Source organism: Piliocolobus tephrosceles, chromosome 5 (genome assembly GCF_002776525.5).
Source record: "Piliocolobus tephrosceles isolate RC106 chromosome 5, ASM277652v3, whole genome shotgun sequence".
In the NCBI taxonomy this organism is placed as follows: Eukaryota; Metazoa; Chordata; class Mammalia; order Primates; family Cercopithecidae; genus Piliocolobus; species Piliocolobus tephrosceles.
Window position 1 is genome coordinate 168,328,436 of NC_045438.1, and position 23,004 is coordinate 168,351,439.

Below are 23,004 nucleotides of genomic sequence, written 5' to 3' on the forward strand. Positions count from 1 at the left end.
TTTTTTTTTTTTTTTTTTTTTGAGATGGAGTCTCGCTCTGTCACCCATACTGGAGTGCAGTGGCCGGATCTCAGCTCACTGCAAGCTCCGCCTCCCGGGTTTATGCCATTCTCCCTCAGCCTCCCGAGTAGCTGGGACTACAGGAACCCGCCACCTCACCCGGCTAGTTTTTTGTATTTTTTAGTAGAGACGGGGTTTCACCGTATTAGCCAGGATGGTCTCGATCTCCTGACCTCGTGATCCGCCCGTCTCAGCCTCCCAAAGTGCTGGGATTACAGGCTTGAGCCACTGCGCCCGGCCAGATGGCCTTTTTTTTTTTTTTTTTTTTTTTTTTTTGAGACGGAGTCTTGCTCTGTCGCCCAGGCTGGAGTGCAGTGGCCGGATCTCAGCTCACTGCAACCTCCGCCTCCCAGGTTCACGCCATTCTCCTGCCTCAGCCTCCCGAGTAGCTGGGACTACAGGCGCCCGCCACCTCGCCTGGCTAATTTTTTGTATTTTTAGTAGAGACGGGGTTTCACCGTGTTAGCCAGGATGGTCTCGATCTCCTGACCTCGTGATCCACCCGTCTCGGCCTCCCAAAGTGCTGGGATTACAGGCTTGAGCCACCGCGCCCGGCCCCAGATGGCCTTTTTAAGCCTTCCACACCTTGGCCAACCTTACCATGACCTCCCGCCCACCGGGTAATTCCCAGCTCCCCCATCCTCAGCCCCTGAAGAGGCCTCCTGCCTACCCTTCCCAGATCCTGCAGCCCCCAAATTGCTCTGCACATTCCTCCTCTCATTTCCTTCCTCTTCAGTTACCTCTCCACTGCCCAACTCTCCACAGGTGGCTGCCTGTCTCCACAGACTACAGCAACCTGGACTCAATAACCATGTCTTTAATTTTTCTGGCTCTTTCACAGCCCAGCATGGGGCACACAGTGGCTCTCAAGAATATTAGTTATAGACGGGGTGCGGTGGCTCATGCCTGTAATCCCAGCACTTTGGGATGCCAAGGCCAGTGAATCACCTGAGGTCAGGAGTTCAAGACCGGAATGACCAACATGGTGAAACTCCGTCTCTACTAGAAATACAAACATTAGCCAGGCGTGGTGGTGGGCACCTGTAATCCCAGCTACTCAGGAGACTGAGACAGAAGAATTACTTGAACCTGGGAAATGGAGGTTGCAGTGAGCCGAGATTGCACCACTGTACTCCAGCCTGGGTGACAGGGCAAGACTCCATCTAATCATAATAATAATAAAATAATAATAATAATAATAATAGTTATATAGTAGAAGTTGCAAACAAATGGAACCACTTGGTTGGCAAGGTGGCTCACGCCTATAATTCCAGCATTTTGGGAGGCCAAGGTGGGTGGATCGCTCGAGGTCAGAAGTTCGAGACTAGCCTGGCCAACATGGCAAAATCCCATCTCTACTAAAAATATGAAAATTAGCTGGGCATTGTGGCAGGTACCTGTAGTCCCAGCTACTTGGGAGGCTGAGGCAGGAGAATCGCTTGAGCCTGGGAGGCGGAGGTGGCAGTGAGCCAATATTGCGTCACAGTACTCCAGCTGGGTGATAGAGCAAGACTCTGTCTCGGAAAAAAAAAAAAAAAAAAAGGGAACAAAGAACTAAAGAACTAAAGTGACATTGAGGGGATAAATGGGAAATTCTTTTTTTTTTTTGAGACGGAGTTTCACTCTTGTTGCCCAGGCTGGAGTGCAATGGCGTGATCTTGGCTCACTGCAACCTCCGCCTCCCAGGTTCAAGCGATTCTGCTGCCTCAGCCTCCCTAGTAGCTGGGATTATGGGCACACGCCACCACGCATAGCTAATTTTTTATATTTTTGGTAGAGACGGAGTTTCACCATGTTGGTCAGGCCGGTCTCAAACTCCTGACCTCAAGTGATCCACCTGCCTTGGCCTCCCAACATGCTAGGATTACAGGTGTGAGCCACCGTGCCTGGCAATGTTAGATTTCCTGAGTGTGACAGTTGTATTGTGGCCATGTAGGAGAATGTTCCTACTCTTAGACAATCGAAGCTGAAGTACTGGGGGAGGCTAAGAAATGGGCCACAGTGTCACTTCCAAGCTTCAGCAAAATGAAAAGGAAAAGAATCCGAGAGAGAGAGAGAGAGAGAATTTAGCTATGTGTTAACACTTGGTGAATCCAGGGAGAAGGGTATACAGGTGGTCATTGTACAATTCTTTTAAGTTCTCTGAAGGTTTGAAATGTTTCAGAATGAAAAGTTGAGGGAAAACACCTTTCATGTAAGATCTGTGGGAAATTGAGGGGAAATGTGGCAGTGGGCCCAGTCCCCAGGAAGCTCAGCAGAAATAGCAACTTGCACCAGCCTGTGGCCCCTCCTGCCCAGAAAACATCAAACTCCACCCACTTGGCCTGCACCTCTGCTCTCAGTATCTTCATGCAGGCTCTCCCCATCCTCATCAGAGGAAACTTCCCCCATGGATAGCCCCCACCCCGGCTTGGTTAGGATGGTACTTCAAGTGCCTTAAAGTACCACTGCTTGTCTCCCTGGAGAGTGAACCCAACCCTAAGTGGGCTCTACCCACTTTAGGTTTTTAAAAATTATATTCACTTAACTTCACAGAAAAAAAAAGAATATGGACCAGGTGCGGTGGCTCATGCCTGTAATCTCAGCACTTTGGGAGGCCGAAGCCGGAGGATCACAAGGTCAGGAGTTCCAGAACCGCCTGGCCAATATGGTGAAAACCTGTCTCTACCAAAAATACAAAAATTAGCCGGGCGTGGTGGTGCGTGGTGTAATCCCAGCTACTCAGGAGGCTGAGGCAGGAGAATCGCTTGAATCCGGGACCGGGAGGTTGTGGTGAGCCGAGATGGCGCCACTGCACTCCAGCCTGGGCAATGGAGTGAGACTCCGTCGAAAGGAAAAACAAGAAAAGAAAAGGCCGGGCGCGGTGGCTCAAGCCTGTAATCCCAGCACTTTGGGAGGCCGAGGCGGGCGGATCACGAGGTCAGGAGATCGAGACCATCCTGGCTAACATGGTGAAACCCCGTCTCTACTAAAAAAATACAAAAAACTAGCCGGGCGAGGTGGCGGGCGCCTGTAGTCCCAGCTACTTGGGAGGCTGAGGCAGGAGAATGGCGTAAACCCGGGAGGCGGAGCTTGCAGTGAGCTGAGATCCGGCCACTGCACTCCAGCCTGGGCGACAGAGCGAGACTCCGTCTCAAAAAAAAAAGAAAAAAAAAAAGAAAAAGAAAAAGAATGTGACGTACAGGCACAGAATGCCAAGATTTCGTCATCCCACATCCCTGTCAACGAAGATGTTTTTCCACCCTCGTCATCAGATTGGTATATTAGTTTGTCATTTTCTTGCTTTTCCCAGCTTACTTTTATCTTATGGGCACATCCTGATGTTCCCCGAAGTCTCACGTCCCCACATTTTTGAAGGGCTATAGGATGCCGTGGCGTGCTCGCTTTGGCCATCCATGTCCCTCGTGTTGGACACTAGAGCTGTCCACATGTACCCATACTGACCTGGTCACGAATCGCCTTGAGAGGCTGGGAACTCACCCGCCTCCTTCCCCGGACTAGGGGGAAGTGGGGTGAAGGAGGCGTGCCGGGAGGGTTTCTGGGGGAGGGGTGGCCCGTCTCCCAGGCTGGGCGTGGGCCGGGCGAGGTCCCCAGCCCACCGGGCCGGGCCAACAATGGCCTGTTGTAGAAGGAGGCGGGAAGGAATGCGGCCTGGGGAGTTGGGCGGCGGCGGGGCGGGGCCCGGTTGAGCGGCTGCCTCTTACCTGGCCAGGTAGCTCGCAGTTCCCAGCAAGCGGCGGCGCCCGCAGCACCTGTCGCCCGGTGCGCGGGCAGGGAGGACGGCGGGGGACATGGCCTGGTAGAGTCCCCTGGGGAGACCGTGTGGAGTTCAGTCCGGGGCAGGGCAGGGCAAGGGAGGGAAGGTCCTTCCCTGGCGCCCGCGCGGGCTGCGGCAGCATGAAAAAGAACCAGACCGTGCAGGGCACCTTCAGCAAACTCTTCGGGAAGAAGCACACCACCAGCCCCAGCACCTCCCTCTACGCCACCAACCCGCCCTGGATCTTCACCCAGGAGGCCCCGGAGGAGGGGACCAGGGGCTTCGGTGAGTGCTCCGGGGACGAAGGGCGCTAGGGCAGGGCCGGCGGCGCTGTCTCCTGGAGGCGCGGAGGGGAGGGACACGTTGGAACCTGCGGACTGGCCCAGAGCAGCCGCCGGGCAGGGGAGGAGGCGTCGCACCGGGGTGTCTGGGAAGGGACGTGCGATGAGAGAGGTGCGGGGAAAGAGGGGAACCTCCCTCCACCACGGGTAGGTGGGAGAACTTTGCCGCCCGCACCTCTGACCGCAGGCCCTCCTCAGAGGTGTTTAATTCCCCCACTTGGAGAATCCGATGCTTGTGTTACTGTTAGCGGGACGGCTTCCGGAGGTTTGCGGTATCTCCCCCGACCCCCACCGCTACAACACCCCCATTCTGGCCGAAGCAAAAGTTTTCCTAGAGAACTGGGGGCTAAGGAGCGTTCTCCTCCCTCACCCTTTGCACTCCCTGTTTCCCCAGCCCACGTGGCAGAGAGGGGGCTGCTCTCTGGGTGCTCACAAACTTAGCTCTGGCTAGGTGAGGCCCAAGGAAAAAACAACAGGCGCAGCTGCTACCAGGTTACCAGCCTGTTTGTGACACCAAGTCACTTATTGGGGCCACAGGCTCCTGCCAGGTCAACCTGGGACCTGGGCTGTCTCTGGGCTAACACCGAAGAACCAGAAAGGGGACAGTGGAGGCCAAGGAACCCTCTCCCTGACTGCCAGCTGCCGCTGACCCCGGAATCAGACTGGTGTGTCTCTGCAGGCCTCTGAAAACACTGCCCTGGCTTATCCCCTGGCTTATCATTTTGCAATTTGTATTCTCTATAACTAGGGGAAGCCAGCGGCTAGAGACAGAAATCCATTTCTTGTGTATGACATGTGACTCTGGAACCCCCAGGTTGGGGGGGGGCGGGTTGGCTTCTAGGCCCAAGGAAGGTCACCCATCACTCACCATATTATCTTCACTGATATTTATAGCTACTGTGCTGGGACCCACAGTGGATGTCATAGCCTTGGTGCCTGCTGTTGGACTCAGTTCAGCACCCAGGTTGCCACAGCCAGGACACAAGGCACCGTGGATAGGAGCAGGAAGGGCAAAGTGTCGCCTCTTCGTGGCACAGGGATCTCAGATCGGGGGTGAAGAGAACTAACCATATGCCATTTAGTCCTTTCTGAGCCTTTGCTATAAATGATTATTAAGCATAAAAGCAGAGAAGAGAGATGACCTCTGAGTGGAACTAGCATTCAAACTGAGAGGAAAGGGCATTCCTGGCAAAACAAACAGTAGAAGCAAAGACCAGGAGGAGCAGGGCAAGTGGAGGCATGGTGTAGGCACTCCCAGACGCAGTGTGCGGGGAAGTGCCTGTGAGCCAGGACACTTCTTTCCCTCTCAACGGAGGCACCATGGAACAAGCATTTATCATTCCCTTCTTAGGTGCAAGATGCCATTCTAAAATCTTTGTGTTACAGATTCATTGAAATCTCATCTGGAGTCTGGCACTATTATTATCATTCCTGTTTGACAGATGAGGAGACTGAGGCATGGGGAGGTTAAATAATGTGCCCAAGATCACACAGCTTTCAATGCTGGAGGCAGCATTTTTCTAAGTCCACAATGTAATGATTTTTAGTAGACTGTTTACACAGAGTTGTGCAACTATCACCACCATCTGGTTTTAGAACATTTCCATGACCTCCAAAATCTCCCTTATGAGGCAGAACCAATATTTGAACCCAGGCAGTCAGGCTCCAGAGATCACACTCTTAGCGGGTTTGCTGAATTAACTCTGCAGAGGAAGGTGATCCAATGGTGAATTTTACTTGAGGGGCATCTAGCTGGAAAATACCACACACACACACACACACCCTTCCTCCCTCAAGGGGAGACCTCAGCCATGCCTCTCAGCCACTTCTGCATTTTGCCTAGGCTGTGCAGGCTGCTAGTGGACATCAGCACCTCTGGTGAGGGAAGAGGGCCTGGTCCCCTGTCACCTCCAGCTGGCTGCTACCCTCATCAGCCTGGGCAGAGCTGGAGCCCAAAGGACAGCTCCTCCCGCTCCTCAAGGCAGGGCTGGGCCTCCAGCTGACTCAGCTTGGTCTTGCCTGCACAGGGAGTGGTGGAAAACATCATGCGTCCAGCAGAACAGCGCCCCAGTGTTTCCGGGGTGTTCCCTGGGGTGCCACTGGGCGTGGCAGAAGTCCTCCTCCCTGCTCTGCTTGGAGTTAGGGAGAGGAGGGACCAGTGTTGGGGATTCTGTGATGGGATGCAGGTGCAGCCCTGACTTGGCATCCTGTCTCTGTCAATACGTGGGGCTAAGCACTCTCTGGGCCTCAGTTTTTTCTTCTGTTAAAGGGGATAGTGTCCAGGCTGCCTGCAGGGTAACTGCCTGAAGCGGTATTTACGGCAGTGCTTTGAAAAGCATTAAAATGAAAAACTCTAAAGCAGGGTGTCCAATCTTTTGGCTTCCCTGGGTCACATGGGAAGAAGAATTGTCTTGGGCCACACAAAATACACTGACACTAATGATAGCTGATGAGCTAAAAAACAAAACAAAAAAATGCAAAAAAAAAAACCCTCATAATATTTTAAGAAAGTTCACAAATTTGTGTTGGGCCACCAGTTGGACAAGCTTGCTCTAAAGCAAGGATTGGCAAACTACACTCCTGGCTCCATTCTGGCCCATGGCCTGCTTTGGGGAGTAAAGTTTTATTAGAACATAGCCAACTATGCCCCTCCTTTACATATGGTCTATGGCTAGAGTTGAGTAGCTACAAAAGAGACCTTATGGCCTGCAAAGGCTAAAATATTTACTATTTGGCCGTGTACAGAAAAAGTTTACTGGCCCCTGCTCCAAGGCATGATTTATTACTGTGAGATCATTCCCAGCGTGGAGCACTTCCTGCCCATGCCTGCTTCAGCTCCTCTTCCTAACACTGTAGACTAGAGGAAACTGAGCCATGACAAGGCTATTTCAAATGTCTCAGAGAGAGTGGGATTCGAATTCCACAGGGCCCCTGAGTCTGTGACATTCCCCTTGAGCCTGGGGTGAGATGCTGGCGATATCCAGCCCTTTGAGAACAGGTGGTGGGATGGAAGGGAGAAAAATCAATGTAGGGATGTGTAAGGGAATGAAGCAGTAATCAACCGTTTGCTCTGTGGTTGCAGCCATGTGAAAATCTGTTTGCACAAGGGTAGGCTGGGTACAGTCATGTGAGGGTGGTGACCAGCAAATTTTTCTTTACAGAATTTCTCTAATATGTATTCCAGCAATTAGGAGGCCTTCACTGAATACATTTGCAATCCTAACGAAGTCTTCTGCCCTCTCCCAGCCCAAGCAAGGCCACACGATTGTGTGTGTGTGGTTTTTTTTTTTTAAGTGCATGAGAAAGCAGAGATGTGGATCTTTGCAAATCCCAAGATAAGGGACTGGGCTGCTACTGGAGACAAAGCTGCCAGTCACTCATGACTCCTCCCTTGCGTCTTGGATTAACTGAGCCAAGATCCTTTATCTACCACCGCTGCACCCTGCACCCGCCACCAGCAATGGGACACCCTTGTTTGCTAGAGGACTCTCTTTCCTGCCCTGTTCCTCTAAATGGGACAGCTCACAGCTACCTCAGACATTTATTTGAAATGCAGATTCTGGGCTGGGCGCGGTGGCTCAAGCCTGTAATCCCAGCACTTTGGGAGGACGAGACAGGCGGATCATGAGGTCGGGAGATCGAGACCATCCTGGCTAACACAGTGAAACCCTGTCTCTACTGAAAAATACAAAAAACTAGCCGGGCGAGGTGGCGGGTGCCTGTAGTCCCAGCTACTCGGGTGGCTGAGGCAGGAGAATGGCGTGAACCTGGGAGGCGGAGCTTGCAGTGAGCTGAGATCTGGCCACTGCACTCCAGCCTGGGCGACAGAGCGAGACTCCGTCTCAAATAATAATAATAATAATAATAATAATAATAATAAATTAATTAATTAATTTCAGATTCCTAGGGTCCCACCTCAGGCACAGGAAGTCAGAATCTCTGGGCTAGGGTCTGGGCTCTGGGGGTTTTTTGCGACGGAGTCTCACTCTGTTGCCAGGCTGGAGCGCAGTGGCATAATCTCGGCTCACTGCAACCTTCTGCCTCCCAGGTTCAAGCGATTCTCCTGCCTCAGCCTCCCTGGCCCACGCCACCACACATGGCTATTTTTGTATTTTTAGTAGAGATGGGGTTTCACCGTGTTGGCCAGGATGGTTTCTTGACCTCTTGATCGGCCCACCTGGGCCCCCCAAAGTGCTGGGATTTACAGGCGTGAGTCACCGCGCCCAGCCTTTAGGCTCTGGATTTTTAGCCAGCTTCAGGGGAATTGTTTTGTGCAGGAAGATATGAGAATCCTGGTATTTCCTTCCCCACATGAAGCAAGGCTATTCTCTTTCCCTTTAGGACTCCCTGCAGGCCACATGGTAGGTTGTACATAAATATGGAAAGAATGTGGGCAGCTCCTTATCAGGAGGACCCTAGTGCCCTCTGGTGTGGCTGCGGTTTCTGGTGTTCCGGTTCCCTGGTTCTCCTGGCCCTGTGCTTCAGGTCCTGCTAAAGGGTAGGAAACTCCCACCTCTTACCCCTGGAGCCAGGAGCTGAGCACTTATTTCCCCCCAGGGCCGGGCTGGCACCAGCCTACCAACTTTTGTTTACTCCTGTCCCCTGGAGGTGTGCTGTGGTTTGCCAGCAGTCCAGTGCACACATATACACCCTCGGCTGCCCCATTATATAAGCTTCTCTTGTCACTCTAGTTCAACTTCAGAAAGCCAGGCCTGCCCTTGACCCCTATAGACCAGCTACAAGGTGCCCCTTCTCTCCTAGCCAATAGGGTACTGACAGTAATGCAATTATCATCACCAGACTGTGGAGTAAAAGCTTTGTATGTCTTCTCAGTTAAGGAAACAGACTCAGAAGGAAGGCTTAGGTGAAATGACTCAGTCATTCCAGTCCGGGGTAGCTCAAACATCAAAGTGCATCCAGTCATCTGGAATCTTGTTAAGATTAGATTTGTTTCGGTAGTTTCGGGATGAAGGGCATTTCTCACAAGTTCTGGGGTCTGCACACTGAGTGGCAAGTCCTAGCTTGGAAGAAGAGGGCCCTGTTCACTCTGCTCCTCCCTCTTAGTCCCCACATGCAGGGTTGTGGGGGGCGGCGTCCAAGACTCCTTTTCTGTTCCCTCCTCCTCTACTCTGTGGCTCCCTGCCCCTCTTCCTGTCCACCCCAGCCCAACCTTCAGCGTCCCCTCTGCCCTTGGACAAAGGCCTCTCTCTGGTCCTCAGGTCAGGCCTGCTGGGACTTGCTGGGAAAGACTGGCCTTTTTAGGCTCCTGTCATGTGGACTTGCTAATTAGCTAGAAAAGGCCTCATTAACGCCATTTGTGAGTTACATTCACATAGGGCCGCCCCCGCTGCTTCCCTGAAAGGCAGGGGCTCCCCTAGTGGCCGATAATTGGATGCCACACTTCATACTTCACTGTCCAGTACCCCTATTCTGTATCTACAGTGAGGTAGAAGTAGAAAGAGGTCTGTTTTGGGATTCTGGGTTACTCTTAGTCAAGGCAAAAACTCCCCAAGCTAAGGCCCGAATCCTCCTAAGCCCCAGGAATCCAATCAGACCTGTAGCCAGTGCTCCTGAGGTCATTTAGGGGCTCCTGGCAATTTGGGGCCCCAGCCCTCCTCCTACTCCAGCTAGCTTCCTTCCCTCTCCTGATTTTGGGAGGCTTCTGGAAAAGTATCATCCTCATTTTACAGGTGGGGAAACTGAGCCCAACAAAGTGCTCAATGTCCTCAGGTATTATATGGATGTGAATCCAGATATGATTCCTAGGCCCATTTCCTCCCCTCCAGGCCTTGCCAACTTTCAAGTCTCATTCAGGAAAAACAAGAGATGGAGGGGAGAGACGCTGAATCCCTGCATTCCCTCCCTGCCATGCTGGCTATGACCCGAGGGAATGAGAGTCTGGAGTCAGGTTGCCTGGGCTGGAATCCCGGCCCCTTTGACTCACCAGCTGTGGGACCTTGGGCAAGGGACTTAACCTCTCTAAGCCTCAGTTTCCTCACCTGCAAATTGGGAATAATAAGGCTCCTCTCCTCGGGCAGCGAGGGAGAAAAGAAGGGCTGGGCCTCCTATAGCAGCGTGTACCTAGCTCTCAGCTTGCCTGGAGCTGGCCCACCCGCCACATTTAACATATACCCCAGCCCAGGCTGAGAGAGCCAGGTCTGCCTGTTGGGGAGAGGCAGGGAGCCACGTGCCATATGTAAGGCACTGCAAGTCAGGGGCCCTGTGTGACCCCTGCTTGGTGACCTTGATCCAGCCCCTCCCACTCTGGGCTGCTGCAAAGAGGGTTATTGAGAACAGTCCCAGGCATCAGGACTCAGAGTGGACCCTAACAAGAAAGCAAAGGGCCGCCTGCCTGCTGGTGGCTCTCCCCCATGGGGACAGGTGTCACCAAGATTTGCAAGTGACACAGCCCAGCTCAAGCTCACAGCCCAAACTCTTGGTGGAGGAAATTAAGGTGGAGCAGAGAGAGAATGATGATGATGATGACAACAATAACTGGCCTTCCCAATTATTATTATTATTATTATTTTTTGAGACGGAGTCTTGCTCTGTGGCCCAGGCTGGAGTGCAGTGGCGGGATCTCAGCTCACTGCAAGCTCCACCTCCCGGGTTCATGTTATTCTCCTGCCTCAGCCTCCGGAGTAGCTGGGACTAGAGGCGCCGGCCGCCTCGCCCGGCTAGTTTTTTTTTTTTGTATTTTTTTAGTAGAGACGGGGTTTCACCGTGTTAGCCAGGATGGTCTCGATCTCCTGACCTCGTGATCCGCCTGTCTCGGCCTCCCAAAGTGCTGGGATTACAGGCTTGAGCCACCGCGCCTGGCCTCCCAATTATTATTATTTGTTTTTTTGAGATGGAGTCGCACTCTGTTGCCCAGGCTGGAGTGCAGTGGCACAATCTCAGCTCACTACAACCTCTGCCTCCCCAGTTCAAGCGATTCTCCTGCCTCAGCCTATCCTGAGTAGCTGGGATTACAGGCGCCCGCCACCACACCCAGCTAATTTTTTATTTTTAGTAGAGAAGATGGGGTTTCACCACGTTAGCCAGGTCTTTTTTTTTTTTTAAGGTGGACTTTCGCTCTTGTCACCCAGGCTGGAATGCAATGGCTCAATCTCGGCTCACTGCAACCTCCGCCTCCCCGATTCAGGCAATTTTCCTGCCTCAGACTCCTAAGTAGCTGGGGTTACAGGCGCCCACCACCACGCCCAGCTAATTTTTGTATTTTTAGTGGAGACGGGGTTTCACCATGTTGGCCAGGCTGGTCTCCAACTCCTGACCTCAGGTGATCCACCCGCCTTGGCCTCCCAAAGTGCTGGGATTACAGGCATGAGCTACTGTGTCTGGCCGCCAGGCTGATCTTGAACTCCTGACCTCAAGTAATCCGCCTGCCTTGGCCTCCCAAAGTGCTGAGATCACAGGTGTGAGCCACCACACCCAGTCAACCCTCCCAATTATTGAGCATAAATATCTGCTAGGCACTGTGCTGATGACTTTTGCATGTTTTCTCTCACTCAGGCTCACATCAGCCTGCCCAGCAGAGACCACTGTTCACATGTACAAAGATAAAGAGACAGCTTCAGAGAGACCTAGTGAGACTGCCAGGATCCCACAGTTAAGTAATGGAGCCGGAACCGGAACCCACGTTCAGCTGGGCTCTAAACCCGTAGCCTTGACCCCACAAGGTCCTGCCTCCCGTCCCAGCCAGGAGCTGTCCGACTGCTGGGTGTTTCCGGCCAGGACAGAACCTCAGCCATGGTCTCCTCACACCCAGGCAGCCTCAGCCACAACTCTGCTGCCCTCAGGCCCATGGCAGAGCCAGGTTCTCCTGAGGGAGAAGGGGCAGGAGGGGAGCTGCCTGTACCCAGGTTGAAATCTGGGGTGAAGTCTCCTGCTTGGCACCAGGAATTGTTTTTGGAACAGGTTTTTGGATGTTAGATGGTATTAATATTTATGTCAACTCAAATCCTTGAGGGAGTGTAAATGAAAGCAAAGCCCTACCTTCATTTCCCATCCTTCTATGAGGGAAAAGTTGTTAGGGAGACAATCTAAAGTAATCCTATGCATAATCTTGTCATAAATAGGATTCCATCTGGGGGGAAATTGGGTTCATTTAAAGATCAGGTTTGGGTCAATTGAGGATTTGCCCCTATTTTATCACTGCATTATTTGCATGTGAGTTTGTCAGAAGCTTCAGTTTGTATCTTGACAGGACTGTGGTCCATGTGGGGCTCAGGCCTTGCTCAGAACCTGCTGCTGGGGTCTCACAAGGCTTCCCAGCTGCTGGAATTGCCCTGGGACTCTCTTTCTCTGGAAGCTCCTGGGTCCAGGGGCATCTGCCTTCCTTTTCCAGCTTTCTGAATCCCACCTGGATGTTCCAGTGCTGCCTCTCTGGTCCGTGCATGTGGCAAGCACGAAACCTCTGAGATCCCTAAAGACCTTTCCAGAAAAAGCCAGACATCTAGGGAGTTTGCAAGTTTCAGAGTGGATGAGACACGGGGCTGTGCCCCTCTTTCTCATTGCAGCTTGTTCTGAGAGCAAATCATCCCGCTTCCTCTCCAGGCACCCACTTCACCTCCTCCTCGTCCCTCCTTCCTCAAGGGACACTAGGATGCTCCTAGCCCTCCTTTAGCTCCTCGACTGAGGAGGGAGCTGCTTCTCAGGAAGGCCTCAGCATCCCTGACCTGCAATCTGAGCAATGTTCATCACTTCCAATAAGAAATTCCCAAGGTTGAGCTCTGTTGTCTTTCTGTTTAGTTTTTGGGCCTTGACCTTGAGGCTGGAAAGACCCCAGTCCTGACCTTGAATGCTTTGAGGATCTAGCTGATGGAGATGGACCCACGCACCTCACCTCATGCTGTGCCCCCACCCAGCAGGAGCTGGGCCAGGACTGAGGGGCCCCAAGAGTTGGTCTGATTCCAGCCACATCTGCTTTTCTTCTTCTTAATTTTATTTTTGAGACACAGTCTCGCTCTGTCACCCAGGCTGGAGTGCACTGGCACAATCTCAGCTCACTACAACCTCTGCTTCCCGGTTCAAGCGATTCTCCTGCCTCAGCCTCCTGAGTATCTGAGTAGCTGGGATTACAGGCGCCCACCACCACACCCGGCTAATTTTTGTATTTTTAGTAGAGACAGAGTTTCACCATAGTGGCCAGGCTGATCTTGAACTCCTAACCTCATGATCCACCCACCTTGGCCTCCCAAAGTGCTGGGATTATAGGCGTGAGCCGCCACGCCCAGCCCCACACCTCCTTTTCTTATTTTATTTTATTATTATTATTATTATTGAGACAGAGTCTCACTCTGTCGCTCATACTGGAGTGCAGTGGTGATCTCGGCTCACTTCAACCTCCGCCTCCCTAGTTCAAGTGATTCTCCTGCCTCAGCCTCCTGAGTAGCTGGGACTACAGGCGCCCGCCACCACACCTGGCTAATTTTTTGTATTTTTAGTAGAGATGAGGTTTCACTGTGTTAGCCAGGATGGTCTCGATCTCCCGACCTCGTGATCCACCTGCCTCGGCCTCCCAAAGTGCTGGGATTACAGATGTGAGCCACCGCGCCCAACCCCTTTTCTTATTTGATAACAAATTTACTATCTTACAATTCTGCAGGTCATACCTCTGACACAGGTCTCAGTGGGCTCAATTAAGGTATTGGCAAGACTTTGTCCCTCTCTGGAGGCTCCAGGAGAGTCTGTTTCCTTGCCTGTTCTGGCTGCTAGAGGCAGCCCACAGTCCTTGGCCAGTAGCTGCCTTCCATCTTCAAAGCCAGCCGTGGCGGCCGAGCCCCTCTCACAGCGTATCACCCCACCTCTGCTTCCGTAACATGTTTCCCTCTCTGACTCCTACCCACTCCTCTTCAGACTGGGAAATCAAATCTGATTTTCCAGAGGTGCCTGGTGGGGAGAGGAGCCACCTGGGCCTTCCAGCCCAGCCTCAGCCACAGCCACTACCCTTCTATATGTTTTACAAAGAACAGTTATATTCTTAGAAAGGATTTCACTGCTTAAAACAACCACAAAGGAAGCAAAACAACAGTGGCTCAGAGTCAGGGCTGAGTCATGGGATCTGTGAGGCGGTTAGAGCGCCTGCTTGAGGGTCAGACGGCCACAGTTCGGATCCAACTCCATCCTGACCAGCAGGCTTCGAACAAGCTGCCTCACCTCCCGTTGCTTCCCAGAGCTACTCACTGGCCAGAGCCGAGCCAAGCCTTCCTCACCCCCGTACACAGTGGGGTTATGACTCTTCCCTTTGGGGGTGTGTGTACGGTGGTTTAGAAGTCAGGCCCTTTAGGGAGACCCTGGCTTCAACACTTACTCTGAGGCTTTGGGCAAGTTATTTGACCTCCTTGTGCCTCAGTTTCCTTATCTGTAAAACGGAGATAATGACTGTGCCAATTTGCATGCGGCTGTTTTGAGAATTAAATGAATGAATAATGTGTAAGGTGCTTGGAACAGTGTCCGGATCATTACAGGTGCTCAGTAGGCCGGGCGTGTGGCTCACACCGGTAACCGCAGCACTTTGGGAGGCCGAGGCAGGTGGATCACCTGAATTCAGGAGTTTGAGACCAGCCTGGCCAACATGGTGAAACCCTGTCTCTACTAAAAATACAAAAATTAACTGGGCATGGTGGCACTGGCGCACACCTGTAATCCTAACTACTCGGGAGGCTGAGGCAGGAGAATTGCTTGAACCCGGGAGGCACAGGTTGCAGTGAGCTGAGATCATGCCACTGCACTCCAGCCTGAGTGACAGAGCACAGAGATCTGCGGTGGCTCAGGCCTGTTGTCCCAGCGCATAAGGAGGCGAGACTAGGCTTTCAAGGCCAGCCTGGGCAACACAGAAACCTCTCATCTATATAACCAAAAAAAAAAAAGACTCCATCTCAAAAAAATATATATTAAAAAAAAAAGGTGGTCAGTACGTTTTTACCCTTTATTATTATTACTATTAATTACAGTTATCATCCTTGCCAAGTTGCTCAGATATAACACTTCTAAAGCTCGTAGGCACCCAACAAGAGTAGCCATTAATATGACAATAACTCAACTGCAGGAAGGAGGCTCCCTAGATCCCAACGTCGGGGCAGAGATGAAATGAAATGATTAGAGCCCTGCCTAGGAGTGTGGCTCTCCTGCCGTCCCTGTGGCAATCCTCACCCACCCTCAGTCCTGTCAAGGGTCCAGGTAGCCACATCACATCAGGTCTAGGGCCTTGGCATCCACACAGCACTCTCTAGAGAATGCCCCAGGAGATCCCGGTGTCAACATGCAGACTCTCGGAAGTGAGGGAATCGGGGGCTTTCGTAGTGGCTGTTGGGTGTGAGCTACTTTTGTTGTTTCCCTTTGGGTCAGATCTTCTCCATGCCCCGTCCGATCTTGGTCTGCAGCCTCAGGCATGAAGCCTGGCAACTGGGACTGGAAAATCATATTTGCCCAGAGTGCATGGGGCAGGGCAGTGCTGGGAACTGGAATTTCCAGGGACGTGCGGAGCACAAAGAGAACCCAACGTTCGGGCTCCACTTGAGAGGTGGAGAAGCTTTTTTTTTTTTTTTTTTTTTTTGAGACGGAGTCTCGCTCTGTCACCCAAGCTGGAGTGCTGTGGCCGGATCTCAGCTCACTGCAAGCTCCGCCTCCCGGGTTCATGCCATTCTCCTGCCTCAGCCTCCCGAGTTGCTGGGACTATGGGACTACAGGCACCCGCCATCTCGCCCGGCTAGTTTTTTGTATTTTTTAGTAGAGACGGGGTTTCACCATGTTAGCCAGGATGGTCTCGATCTCCTGATCTCGTGATCCGCCCGTCTCGGCCTCCCAAAGTGCTGGGATTACAGGCTTGAGCCACCGCGCCCGGCCGAGGTGGAGAAGCTTGAGTGTCCCAGCCAGCTTCCTGCCTTGGGAGGGCTGAACACCGAGGACACGACCTCCAGCTGCTGGAGCCCTCCCAGGAGCCTCCCTGTCACATCCAAAGCCCAGATGCTCACATGGGGTGCTGCAGCTGTTGGTGTAGGGATTTCGGATGGATGTAGTCTGATTCCAGGATCTTCCTGACAAGCCCAGTCTCTTTCGAATAAATCATTTGGCTTTCTTGCACTTTTCTCCTAAAGTCACGTACAAGGAGAAAAGTAATCATGATTAACTCAATGTCCCTGTTAGACTTCTGGCTAACTGGGATTCTGACCTTTCTTCTCTCCTCTCTGGCTATCGGGGAGAGTCCTCCACACCTCGTTAAATGGACGAAAGCCCTCTTTGCTCGCAAGCCACATAGCAGGAGGGCCACAGCAATCCCTGCCAAGGGAGTGTGAATTTCTTGTCAGTGTGTATCAAGGGTCATGAGGGAGTTGAGAAAGGGATGTGATGTGATGTGAGTGGCCCCTCGCACCCTCCCACTGCCATAGAGCAGCACGGAGCACAGGCTCAGTAACTGGAGGAAGAGGAAGGTCCTTCATATCATCTTCCTACAGGGGAAACAACCGTGTTTGCTGAGCACTTACTCTGCCCTGGCCACACTCACTCCTCACAACAGTGCTCTACGGCACTGTCATCACTCCCACTGTACAGATGGGAAAACTGAGGCCCAGAGAGGTTAAGCCACGAGCAGTCAGCGGCAGAGCTGGGATGTTTTAACCAGGTCACGCTGACCCTACTGTCCCATTTTTTCTGCTCTGCCCTCAAGGGTGCATTAAAGAAAGCCATGTACACAAGCATCTGTGGTTTGGTCGTCAGGGAAATCTTGAGTTAAGGAGTCCAGATGATGGAATATTGGCCACCGGGGGCAGCAGGTGGCTTCATCTGCTCTGCATGTTTCAGATTAGAAACTTAAACACTTGTTTAAATTTCTAATCTGAAACAAGCCAGCTTGTTTTCTCCCCTCTCCTAGAGATAAGCTTCGGCTGGGCCCTTAGCCGGGCTCCCTGGGCTCCAAAAACAAGGGACCATTGCTGTGGGAGAGAAGGCTCAGGACCAACGCAGGGTGGTGGTTGTGGATTGGGAGAGAGATGGCTGCAGGGGGCTGAAAGCCCCGGGAACATCGAGTCCGTCACCCAGCGCCACCTCAGCTGGCCCCATTAGCTCACATCTCATCCATAAGATCTGATTATGTTAGAGGCGCTTAGCTGAGTCCAACACCGGGGGACACGCAGGCCCTGGCTTTCCTCACTGGGAGCTGAAGGGCAGATTAAACTTGGGTGGCCGGATGCCTTGGATCTCCAGCTTATAGTGTCCCCTCACTTGTGTTCTCTAGATGGCATCTATTATGGAGACAATCGGTTTAACACAGTGAGCGAGTCAGGAACAGCCACGCTGAAAGCTCGGCCAAGAGTCCGGCCCCTGCTGACCTTCCTTCCGCTGGTGAGTACGATTCTGCTCTGAGGTTGGAGGGTCTGCTCTGGGTGGGGACACCAGGCCTGCCCCAGCCCGAGTGGACATTAGCTGTGCCCTCCACCCACCCCTTCCTTCCTGATGCTGACCCGGTGGGAAGGGGGGCTACTGGAAGGAGGCATGGCTGAGGCTCACAGCAGGAAGTTTAGGATTAGGGATGCCAGCTCATTCAGGGCCAAGCCCAAGGAGAAGTTATGGAGAACTTGTGTGCAGGAGTGATACAGCAGTGGGTACCCTCAGCCAAGCAGGTTTCGTTTTCCACAGTCACTGATGACTGTCTGCTTTGTGCCAGGCCCTGCATTAGGTGCTGGATACAGAGATGACTGGGCCAGCATTGCTGTTCTCAAGGAGCTCCCTGCCCACTGCAGGAGACAAATATATTTTGCTTAACCCACTATATTCAAAAGTGTCATTGCGGCAGGCGTGCTGGCTAACGCCTGTAATCCCAGCACTTTGGGAGGCCAAGATGGGTAGATCACGAGGTCAGGAGATTGAGACCATCCTAGCTAATACGGTGAAACCCTGTCTCTACTAAATATACAAAAAAAAATAGTCGGGTGTGGTGGCAAGCACCTGTAATCCCAGCTATTCGGGAGGCTGAGGCAGGAGAATGGCGTGGACCTGGGAGGCGGAGCTTGCGAGCCGAGATCACACCACTGCACTCCAGCCTGGGTGACAGAGCAAGACTCTATCTCAAAAGAAAAAAAAAGAGTGTCATTACAACATTCAATCAATATAAAAAATACTAATGGGCTATTTTACATTCTTTTTTTTCATACTAAGTCTTAAAATTCTGGGCCGGGTGCGGTGGCTCATGCCTGTAATCCCAGCACTTTGGGAGGCTGAGGTGGGCAGATCACAAGATCAGGAGTTTGAGACCAGCCTGGCCAATATGGTGAAACCCCATCTCTACAAAAAATATAAAAAAAAAAAAAATTAGCCAGGCGTGGTGATGGATGCCTGTAGTCCCAGCTACTCGGGAGGCTAAGGCAGCAGAATCGCTTGAACCCGGGAGGTGGAGGTTGTAGTGAGCTGAGATCAGGCCACTGCACACCAGCCTGGGAGACAGAGCAAAACTCTGTCTCAAAAAAAAATCTGGTGTACTACTTATATAGCACATCCCGCTTCTGACTGAGACATGTTAAGTGCTCAATGGCTGCTTGTGGCCAGTGGCTGCTATACCAGACAGTCCAGGCCAGAGCCAGTCTAAACACTAGGCTCCTAGATTTGAGGCTCACTCCTGTTTTTCGGACCTGGGTCATGGGTGGCACAATGCTGTCACTGGGGTCACAGCATCCTCTTGCCTCCATGAGGGTTTAGTACTGCCTCTACTGAAAGGCCCCTTGCCCTGGTCTGAGCTCTCAGGGGCCTGTTAGACTTCATGGCACCCCACACATTCATCCTGGGTCCCCATACCTCCTGCCTAGCACTGCCTGGCACAACCACCTTCCTCTCCCCATCACCAATTTTTTTCTGCTATGTCCAACCTCAACAATCAGACCTAAGATTCTAGATGGGACCGAGGCAGACTTACATTCTCCCTGCCGCATCTCTAAGGCCTCTCTGTGGAGGGCTGAGCACACAGATCTCTGGGAATACAACTTTAAATAATTTATTTTCTGCTTACAAAAGCAATTTGTGGACAATATAGATAAATACAGAAAGAGCAACACCACCAACAACAAGGTATAAATCAAATAAGTCAGCTTGGAATCCTAGCACTTTGGAAGGCCGAGGTGGGAGGATCACTTGAGGCCAGGAGTTCAAGACTAGCCTGGGCAATATAGCCCAACCCTATCTCTACAAAAAGTTTAAAAATTAGTCAGTTGTGGTGGTGTGTGCCTATACTCCCAGCTACTTGGGAGGCTGAGGCAGGAGGATCGCTTGAGCTCAGGAGGTTGAGGCTGCAGTGAGCTATGATTGCACTACTGTATTTTAGCCTGGGTGACAGAGTGAGACCCTGTCTTAAAAACAAAGAAAAAAAAAATAAGTCAGCCCCTAACTTTGTTTCCAGAGAATGCATAAGACTCTGACAGAAGTAATTGCACCCATAAATGCAGATAAAATCAGTTTGAAATATTCTTTTTTTTTTTCCAGACTGAGTTTTGCTCTTGTCACCCAGCCTGGAGTGGTGCAATGGTGCAATCTTGGCTCCCTGCAACCTCCACCTCCCAGGTTTAAGCGATTCTCCTGCCTCAACCTCCCTAGTAGCTGTGATTACAGGCACCCACCATCACTCCCAGCATTTTTTTTTTTTTTGTATTTTTAGTAGAGACCGGGTTTCACCATGTTGGCCAGGTTGGTCTCAAACTCCTGACCTCAGGTGATCCACCCACCTCAGCTTCCAAAGTGCTGAGATTACAGGCTGAGCCACCGTGCCCAGCCTGAAATATTCTATATTGGGAGGTTAATTAGATTCTCTCCTGTCACTTACCCTCAACACACATACCCAGATTCATAGCAGTGTGGGCCCAGAGTTGACATACCTCTACCAGTAGGTAAAATACTAAAATATTCATCTGTAAAATGGGAATAAAAAAAAAATTACTGAAATACGGCCAGGCATGGTGGCTCACTCCTGTAATCCCAGCACTTTGGGGGCTGAAGTGGGCGGATCACGAGGTCAGGAGTTCGAGACCAGCTTGGCCAACGTGGTGAAACCCCGTCTGTACTAAAAATACAGAAATTAGCCTGGTGTGGTGGCATGCACCTGTAATCCCAGGTACTCAGGAAGCTGAGGCAGGAGAATTGCTTGAACCCGGAGGCAGAGGTTGCAGTGAGCTGAGATGGCACCACTGCACTCCAGCCTGTACGAGAGAGCAAGACTCTGTCTCAAAAAAAAAAACACGATGGAAATACTTCTCTACAGAGTAGAAATGGCTGTTGCCCCTGGAGTGGCTCCTGTTGTCCTGCCCCTCCCCTAGATCTGGACCACCCTCAAAAGCAGCAACTAAAGAGTTAATGTGATCCCAGCCGAGTTCATTCTGATTGGTTGGCATCCTTATCTCCCCCTACCTATCTGCTGCGGGCCCCTCAAAGACCAGGGCAAATCCTCGCCTGCAGCCCTCCCAGGCTCTGGTTTGGATCTAGTCTGGGCAGAACATGACTCAGGGGCTGCACAGACCCCAGGCAGGCCTGGCCAAAGGCTCCGGGGCCCCTGGAGTGGGCTGGGCTAGCTGGGCAGGCCTGAGTTCCAGCTTGTCCTGGGGAAGTGCTTCCTGGGAGCAGTTCTTTTGTGCAAGCCTCAGAACCAGTCCCAGGAAATGGGGGCTTCTCCCTAAAAACTCACGCCCCCTCACTGGTGAGGGTGAGAGAATGGATGCATGGTGAACCGATGGCTGAAAGGGGCCTCATTTTACAGAGGCAGGAACTGAACCAGGAAGGGGAAGTTTACTCGTTCCCTTGGTGCTGGCTAACTGGGCAAAGGCAGGCAGAGCGACTTCCGACCCCATCCAGTGGCACGGCCTGTGATCTTGGCCACCACATGCTGAGCACTCACTGTGCGCCAGGCACCATTCCACGTGGACCACGTGTGTTAACAAAGCCACCCACTACATAGAAGCTTTTTTCTTCTCCTTCCAGGACCAGGCGGCAAAACCACTTCCACCTCCCTTGCCTGCCTCTCTGAATCCCTGTCCAGCAGTCTGGGCCTGCCGGGCACCAGGCCTCTTGCCTCTTTCGGCTCATAGATGCTTTTGACGCTATGATGAGGCTGTAAGTCACATACAACTAGTTTTGCTTACAATTTCAGCAGGGGACTAAAGCCCTCCCATGATGTGCCTTTAGATTAGGAACCCTTGGCCCAGTGGCCCGCATGACAGGGACTGTTCTGTGCTCCTCACTCAGGTCACAAGATAGGGCAGCTTCCATGCCGTTTGTTGCCTGCTCCCAGGTGGAGGGGAATCTGGCTGGCAGCTTAATTCTCTCCTGTCTGACCTTCTGAATCCTCTCCTGCAGGCCCTAGCCAGGTCCTTTGCTTTCTTTCAGCAGGGACAGAAGGCTGGGAGGATGGGGAATGGGGAGGACTGCTCAAAAGCGTCTGTGTGCCAAAAGAGGCGAGCTCTGTGTGGGTGTGGGCTCACACACACATGCACACACACACACCCCGTCCCCCAGCCCCGCCAAGTCAGAGTGGGTGGGGAGCTGGGACAGTGCCTAGCCCTGCCTGACACTGTCCTAGCCGGCCGGGCTTCCACCCCTCCCTGTCCTCCCTTCCCACATTCAGAGGCACCTCTCAGGCTGCCCAGTGGGAAAGGGAGATATGGGGTAGCAGGGCCCAAGAAGTCAGGTGACAGGCCCCACGAGGGCCTGTGAGCTCTCTCCAGGCCTGGGCCATCCTCTGAGCCCACCCTCCCTGTCAGTGCCCTACAGGAGCCTGCCAGGGGACAGGGCTAGAGAGAAGGGGACAGAGCAGCGACAGGCACTCCTGCCCCCTTCCCCAGAGCTCCCTCGCTCTGTGTGCTGAGGGTGCTGGGGATTACGTAGTGTTTCTCAGGCATCCGGCAGCCAAAGGCCAGCTAAAAAAAGGACCTCGGGATCCCTCAGTGGCTGGGATGGGACCAGGGGCTGATACTCCAGCAGCTGGCACCAGTCCCAGCTCTGCTGCTGGGATTCGGGTGGCTGCAGGCCAGTCCCTTCCTCTCCCTGGGCCTCTGGCTCCTCGCCCAACAGTGGGGGTCATACTGCATGGTCCTCAAGGGTCTCCCCAGCCATGACTATCTGTGTTAAAATGACTTCCTAACGGAAGGGTAGACGGTGTGGTCAGCTCCCTGGAGGGCCACTGGAGAAGCCAGGCCCTAATGACACATGGACCCCTCCTTGAGCTCTGTTTCTACCTCTGGAAAGGGAGGTTTTCCAGCTACTGGGGCAACCCCACCTTCCTGCTTGGGGATCCCTGAGGAGCTGAATTTGAGCTACCAAACTTCAGAGGCGGGAGGACTACAGCAGTTGTCAAGGTGAGACTACAGCAGTTGTCAAGGTCAAGGTGAGAACACTGAGGCCTGGGGAGGGGAGGGCCCTGCCCAGGCCACTGGGCTCGATAGAAGCAGGGACAGGAGCCAGGCCTTCTCCCCAGGCTGGCCCTGTGTACACCACCAGAAGTCTGGCTGAGTGAGGGGTGATCCTTTCTCCCTCCTTCTCAGGGAGACTGGGCCCAAAGAGCAAGCTGGAGCCTGTCCCTCTGTTTCTTGTTCTTCTCCTTTTTTTTCTTTTTCTTTTCTTTTTTTTTTTTTTTTTTTTTTAGACGGAGTCTTGTCACCCAGGCTGGAGTGCAGTGGCACAATCTCGGCTCACTGCAAGCTCCGCCTCCCGGGTTCACGCCACTCTCCTGCCTCAGCCTCCTGAGTAGCTGGGACTACAGGCACCTGCCACCACACCGGGCTAATATTTTGTATTTTTAGTAGAGACAGGGTTTCACTGTATTAGCCAGGATGGCCTCTCTATCACCTGACCTCATGATCTGCCCACCTCAGCCTC

The 23,004-nt window shown here is 52.5% G+C and overlaps 1 protein-coding gene across 1 annotated transcript in view; it reads left to right on the top strand.

Moving 5' to 3' along the window:
- Window positions 1-3,758: 3,758 nt before the first annotated feature.
- The window catches only part of C5H6orf132 (chromosome 5 C6orf132 homolog), a 40,120-nt gene continuing 20,874 nt past the window's right edge, over window positions 3,759-23,004 (top strand). The window contains exons 1-2 of the mRNA XM_023213054.2: window positions 3,759-4,102; window positions 17,393-17,499. Of these exons, the coding sequence (XP_023068822.2) occupies window positions 3,958-4,102; window positions 17,393-17,499 (252 nt within the window). The 5' untranslated portion in view covers window positions 3,759-3,957. The remainder of the gene's footprint in view (window positions 4,103-17,392; window positions 17,500-23,004) is intronic.